Source organism: Pecten maximus, chromosome 8 (assembly GCF_902652985.1).
Source record: "Pecten maximus chromosome 8, xPecMax1.1, whole genome shotgun sequence".
NCBI lineage: Eukaryota > Metazoa > Mollusca > Bivalvia > Pectinida > Pectinidae > Pecten > Pecten maximus.
The window spans coordinates 26,363,454-26,370,001 of NC_047022.1; the positions used below are offsets into that span (position 1 = coordinate 26,363,454).

A 6,548-nucleotide genomic window follows, 5' to 3' on the forward strand; every position below is an offset into this window, starting at 1 on the left:
CTCATACAACAATAAAGATTCATACATGTATATTCCTATAGAAATGCATGACAACGATTGATAAAACACGTCCACATCCAGCTGATTATCCTGTAGATTTATGTACTTTAAGAAGTCGGTGAACCACGCAATTTCAGTCAATAACAACGTATATTCAATTAAGTTTTAGAAGGTAAACAAGGATGCTGTACACTTTCCAAGAAAGGGGTATATAATGTGTGGAATGTGTCCATAAATATATATTATAATAGTTAATGCGGATATAGAGAAGATGTTTTCGAAATACACACGATGTTATCAGTGTTCTATATATAAAATTACTACGTAGCGTCCTTATTTTTTTCTCCTACCTCAAAAGACAACATTTAGAATTCATACGTATAGAATATTGCTTCACGGTGCGCTCGCTCAAGCAACGAAAATGAGGTTATTTTTTTAAATGAGTATATATAAATTGTCAGTGAATGCGAGCTTTCGTCATTCTACGACTTATCAGATATACTCCCCTCGTGCTATCATAGCTTTCAACCAGCTGAAGTAGTTTCATTTGAAAATTGTTCCTTGGTGAGTACTTTTATGTTTTTGTAGTTTTCTTCGTTATGTATACAAAATGTTAACATATTAGTATGCCAGGTACAATCAATTTCAATATTAACTCTTTTCATTTGTATGTGCGGGGGATTGTTTTTCAGAAATGTTTCTTCCAATTATTTGACACTACCTTATTCATTTCCATTGGATGTTCTTGTTAAAACACATCAACTAAAATAGCATAAGTTAACTGAAACTATAATTACAGGTTATATTTGTCGACTTTTTTGCGCTGTTACACGATATTGTACACTTTATCGCGAATGGGATAATTTCATGATTATATCCATAATTAGAGTTTATGTGAACATATTGTTTGGTTTGGTTTATTTTGTTTGTCCAATCAACAGCTAAGGTCATTTAAGGACGGCCTCCCGTGCGTGCGACATGCATGCGTGTGGTGAGTGCGTATGCGTGCTTTTGGAGGCTGCGGTATGTTCGTGTCAAGTCTCCTTGTGATAGGCCGGCACTTTTGCCGATTTAAAGTGCTACCTCACTGAAGCATACTGCCGGATGAAAACGCTTAACATACCACTGATTGGCCGTTAATACGTAGTCAAGACTGGACATTTACGTTATTGGCAGTCAACAAGGCGATCGGCGAGTTTCTAATAGTATACCATAAAAACATCTTTGATTACTGGACCTCGGAAAATTTGAATCGAGTTATGAACCTGGTACTTCCATACTACTTCGTAGAAAGCTTTCAAATTCAACACTAAATCTGTATTGATACAAAATATTTGCTTTACACTAAATATTGTATTTTTTGTAATATCTTAAGAAGTCGCTTGTATTTTGAGTACGTACTAACTAATTACAATGTAATACTTTATTCTCTATTTTCTAGTAATACCGGAGACACGATATTTTTATGTTGTGACATTTTGTTCTTTATATTCTGCTATTTATAGGCATCATGTTCGAAGGTTTTGTGGCAGCGGTTGCCGCTGGATCCAGTTTGGCAGGTTCGACAGTAAGTGCCCTGACAGCTAGCGGTGGATACAGTGTTGCCTGTGGGATAGAAACTGCCAACTGGACAAAATATACATTGGAGAAACCCATGGCATTCAATAATGGTGGACTAATTAAAACACCGCCGATCGATATTCTTCCTGGTGTTAAGGAGGCAATGGTAATGACTTTGAGAAATTAATTGTATTGAAAAAGTAGATACCGCCGCAAAAGCGGCTTGGTTTTAGCTTGATTAAGCTTGGTTTTGAATTGATGAACGTGTTATCAGCTATGATCATTTAAGGACGGCTTCCCCTGTGTGTGATAAATTAGTGTATTTATGTTTTTTGGGATTCTGCGGTATTGTTTTATAGTGCTATCTAACTGAAGCATACTGCCAAAGACACCCATCAGGACCCTCATCCGGTCGAAGGTAGGACGCCAGAATTATATTGCATGCTCGTAAAGAGGAGATCCGATCTTTTCTCTTCATGAACAGCATTGCAATTCTTACTTCAAACTTGCCCCTGTTAGGAAGGTTTTTGGGTTCTCTCCTCTGGCGGAGATATTGTAACGCCCAGTTGCGCCTCGTCTGGATTCTCTCGTCAATATAACGAGTCGTAGTCACTGACTACTACCTTTGAAGATTTATGATACCGCTACCAGTATAGGTCGGTTCAGAGAACCAAGGTTATCTGTTGTGGTCCACTTAGGTGTTTCCTTATGCGTTGGAGAGTTATCTCCAATTAGACTTGTACTATATTGGCGCTCAGGTTATTATAAGACAGGAACACTGAGCGATGCTCTAGATAAAACTGTAATTCACTAAGTTTATATGAAAGAATAACCAGTAACTCCGATAAACAAGTCAAATGTTGATTATTGATAAAACAATAGTTAAATTATGAATCTTTACATAAATACAATCTCACACACTCAACTCCTAGCTTATCCATACACAATGGCCAATACATTAATTCCACAAAGTCCACCTTAGGGTAAGGAAACAACGTTCACACATTAATGTAATAGGAAAACTTGATAATCAACAGTATATATATATATCTAACAAATAGCCACAACAAAACTTGGATGGAATGACAGTTATAAAGAGTGGTGACACTCTTAAATCACAGTTACGCTTTTATATATTTACAGCTGAAGCACTATGTTCCCATTTAACTCTTATATACTAGATGATGACACCGTCCAATTCTTATAACTGTTTTACTATAGGCCTTCACATAGAAATTAGCCCCGCCCCTTCCAAATAGTAAACAGACAGCGGTGATGACACCGGCTTCTGCCCTAGAATGATAGGATATAATTTATAAGTTCTTGTTTAACACTTAGAATTCGAATTTCCCTAAATAATAAAATAACTAGTATAAGCCTTACTGCATATATAAGGAATTGACCACGGCGGATATCGGTAAACTGCACTAAAAACCCGGTCTAGGTCGTCTACCGAACTGAGGATTCGCCGCTGAATCCGGCCTTTTATACTTTTTCGGCGTATCCTCAATCTCGCCCCTTTTATCTTATAAGGAATGAAATCGCATCCCCAGGCATCTTCGCCCCGCCCCTAATTACCATAAAAGGAGTGGTCGCGTCCTCAACCGTATCTCCAAAACTCCCCAAAAACATCCCCGACCAAATCACCGTCGTATCCCCAATACTATCCCAACCGGCAATAATATACAAATAGTGCGCTTACGCCAACACATATAGTTCTACCCAATAAGTTCGTAATAAAATAGTGGGAAAATATCCAAGTCAGAAACATTATGAAGTTTATCATAATAATGCATACAAACATTGTCTAACTATAAGTTAGCTTTCAAGAATGTCGAATTCGTGAAATAACTGAGTTTGTCGTATGTTCACTGTTCCGCCATTTACAACAGTTGCTAGAGGGAAGCAGATGAACGCTGCACAAACAATCGCTCAATATAGCGAGATTAGCCCGTTTACCAATGAAAGTATGGATCAATAAGGTTTCTGACCAGGTATTTAAACTAACTTAATATGACTTGGCTCAAAAACCATGCCTATGAACTTACACTTGTTCGGATATCAGATACCTCTTTGGCTTTGTGTTGTGAATGTAAACAAAGAGCGCGGCGACCCTATATTTAGGTCAACACCACTAGGAATACACAAAAATACTAGAAAAAATATTTAACAAGCTCCGATCGAGCTGAAACTTTGTCAACGTATCACTCGAACATCATTTTCATTATTTTCAACACTCCCTGGTTGTTGTAAACGTTATTTACAATAAGAAACCAAAATGCTCCCGGACACAATCAGCTGATTTTACGATCAGCTGATCTTACAATCAGCTGAACAGCAACACTGAGTTTACAAACTAGTTCCTGTAGAAACAACTTTTAACTCTACAACCTAGGCCTATATGACCAGCCATATTCCAGCATTTATACAATAACTTTCATCTTTACAAACCACTTTTAACTTTATAACATCAAAAATACTATAACACTAATATAATTAAGGTTGGTAGGGCACAACAGTGTGAAAATAACCATAATAAATATCCCATCAAGTGCTTCCAATATGACACTTTTTCGACTTTGTTACAATATACCAAAATCTGCAAATCATACCTTGCATGTAGGGCGCAAGAATTGTCCCCTATTGGATGATTTTCAGAGGCGACTAAATTTGGAATTTATTCGCGCTATATATATCAACTTGTCTTCCTAATGTCTCCCGTTGCATTGCGTCACTTTTGGCCTTGACTTTAGCGTTCTCACCTGTCAGGAAGGCTTTGGATACTGTTTCCTGGGCGAGACATACTACATTCTATACAATTTTAGCTTCGCCTCCCGCCTAACGCTCAGCATATTAAGAAGTTGGACGACTGATTCGCCCGTTGTCAGTATGTGACCGGGTGAGGTGTCCTGCTCCCAAAACACAAATATAAGTACATGCTTGCATGTCGCTTATAGAGATGCCGTCCTTAATTTACCAGATATTGAGGGGACTTTTAATAATATAAAACTTTAACTATACTTGAACCATAACTGATAATGTTAAGAAATTAATTGTCCTTTTAAGATATACATATTTTTTCAATATAATTAGTAACAATTGTCATTTCTCTTTGAAATATAATACGTACTATAAATACGATACTATTTCAACAGATAACACATAAGACTGGAGGAACTGCTACCGGGACTTATGGCTCAGTGTCCTGGGTTGTCAAGGACCGGCGCGTGGTGGTCATGTGGTCAGTGCCGTTCAACCATGACTACTACACTAACTGGCTTGCTGTTGGTCTCACTAAACCTGGCTTCACTGCGCATGACAAAGCATGGTATGACACCATGTACTACCACTCCAACACGCCAATTTTAAAGTTTAATAGAAAAAACTTTTATGAGAATGTCAACCCTGTTACTTTCTCAGATGGAGATTTCGAAGTAGAAGGAAACATGGGATCAACACACATCGCGAACGTACATATTATTGTCAGGCCGTGCAACAAAAGGGACTACGCTCAATCACTTCTCAAAGTCTTTGAAAAAAAGTAAAGGTTCTATCCTTCCTTTTAATAATTAAAAAAGGAAAACAAATTATACCTTACTGTTTAATCTATGTAATCACCCATTTGTCCTTTGAGTTAAACAAATTACATGCGAGGACTACTTACTTTCTGTACATACATCGAAATATACTACGTATTGCTTGGTGCACGTTAGCTGGATTTATGATGACAATTATACGTTGCAGATGATATATTTTCTGTTAACTTGCAACAAAGTTATTTCTTTTCATATTCATTTCTGTCAGAATGATTTATTACTATTATCTAAATGTAGGTACTTTTTACATTTTGAAGTATGTTTTTATAATTCATTTTCCAGTGTTGATAGGCTTTAGATAAGACGTTCTGTTAACATTTACCTGTTATTGTAACGCAAGCCATATCACCATGCGTATACACCTTTAAGTATTCACGTTGGCCTACACTTCTTATTAATTTACTTCTGAAAAAATACTTGAAGTATACACTGTATAACATAGTCCTAATGCTTTACTGATGTTGTATATGTGCCTATATGTTATTGCCGAATTGTAAATTATACTGTATATCAAGTTAATGTGAAAACAGTTCTTGTTGCTATCCGACTCACTATATAAATGGATATTAACCAAATTTGACTGTTTTCCCGAAAAGATGAATGCTAAAACATGCTACTCATGAACTGTTGCCCGGTCACGAGATTTACCGTGAATGCTACCCATGAACTGTTGCCCGACCACGCGCTGCCCAATCGAACGCTCCTAATTACAAACGTACAGATGGCAGTTACTACACTACTTGTCTGTTTGTAAACATCGGTTGACTGTAAACATGACTTCTAGGTTTGAGGACATAGCGATGACGGTCTTTTAAATCTCATAGAGAACAGAGACCCAGCTAATACCAAGAATATCATCAAGGGTTATGCGAGTTATCAAATTTTGAATTTCAGACTGTACTAGTGTTTTTTTGTTGTAATTTATTCACCTCAATGGTCAAATAACAAAACAGTTGTTTGTTGCTTCATCGGCCGACAGTAAAAACAGTTTTCACTCGGTGTTGGTACTGACCAGGTGAACGGTTTCCCTCGGCCTTCGGCCTCGGAGAAACACTTCACCTGGCCAGTTTTGGTTTGGTTTGGTTTATTTTGTTTAACGTCCTATTAACAGCTAAGGTCATTTAAGGACGGCCTCCCGTGCGTGCGACATGCATGCGTGTGGTGAGTGCGTATGTGTGTTTTGGGAGGCTGCGGTATGTTCGTGTTAAGTCTCCTTGTGATAGGCCGGAACTTTTGCCGATTTATAGTCCAGTACCAACACCTCGTGAAAACAGTTTTGACTGTTGACTGATGAGGCATGAAACAACTGTAAACTACCAAACTTTATTATCGATTAATCAGTTAACTGTTTGATATAATCCAACCAAAAATTGTGAACACTCTGCTACCTTC

The 6,548-nt window shown here is 37.5% G+C and overlaps 1 protein-coding gene across 1 annotated transcript; it reads left to right on the plus strand.

Moving 5' to 3' along the window:
- The first annotated feature begins 489 nt into the window (after positions 1–489).
- LOC117333161 (tereporin-Ca1-like) lies at positions 490–5,731 on the plus strand. The gene is made up of 3 exons (XM_033892318.1): positions 490–564; positions 1,506–1,726; positions 4,716–5,731. The coding sequence occupies exons 2-3, from the start codon at positions 1,511–1,513 to the stop codon at positions 5,103–5,105; spliced, it is 606 nt and encodes a 201-aa protein (XP_033748209.1). The 5' UTR covers positions 490–564; positions 1,506–1,510; the 3' UTR covers positions 5,106–5,731.
- Positions 5,732–6,548: the final 817 nt, after the last annotated feature.

Coding starts and splice junctions, on each gene's coding strand:
- LOC117333161 (XM_033892318.1), top strand. CDS start 1,511: ATGTTCGAAGGTTTTGTGGCAGCGGTTGCCGCTGGATCCAGTTTGGCA. Junction 1,727..4,715: donor CTGGTGTTAAGGAGGCAATG/GTAATGACTTTG, acceptor CTATTTCAACAG/ATAACACATAAGACTGGAGG.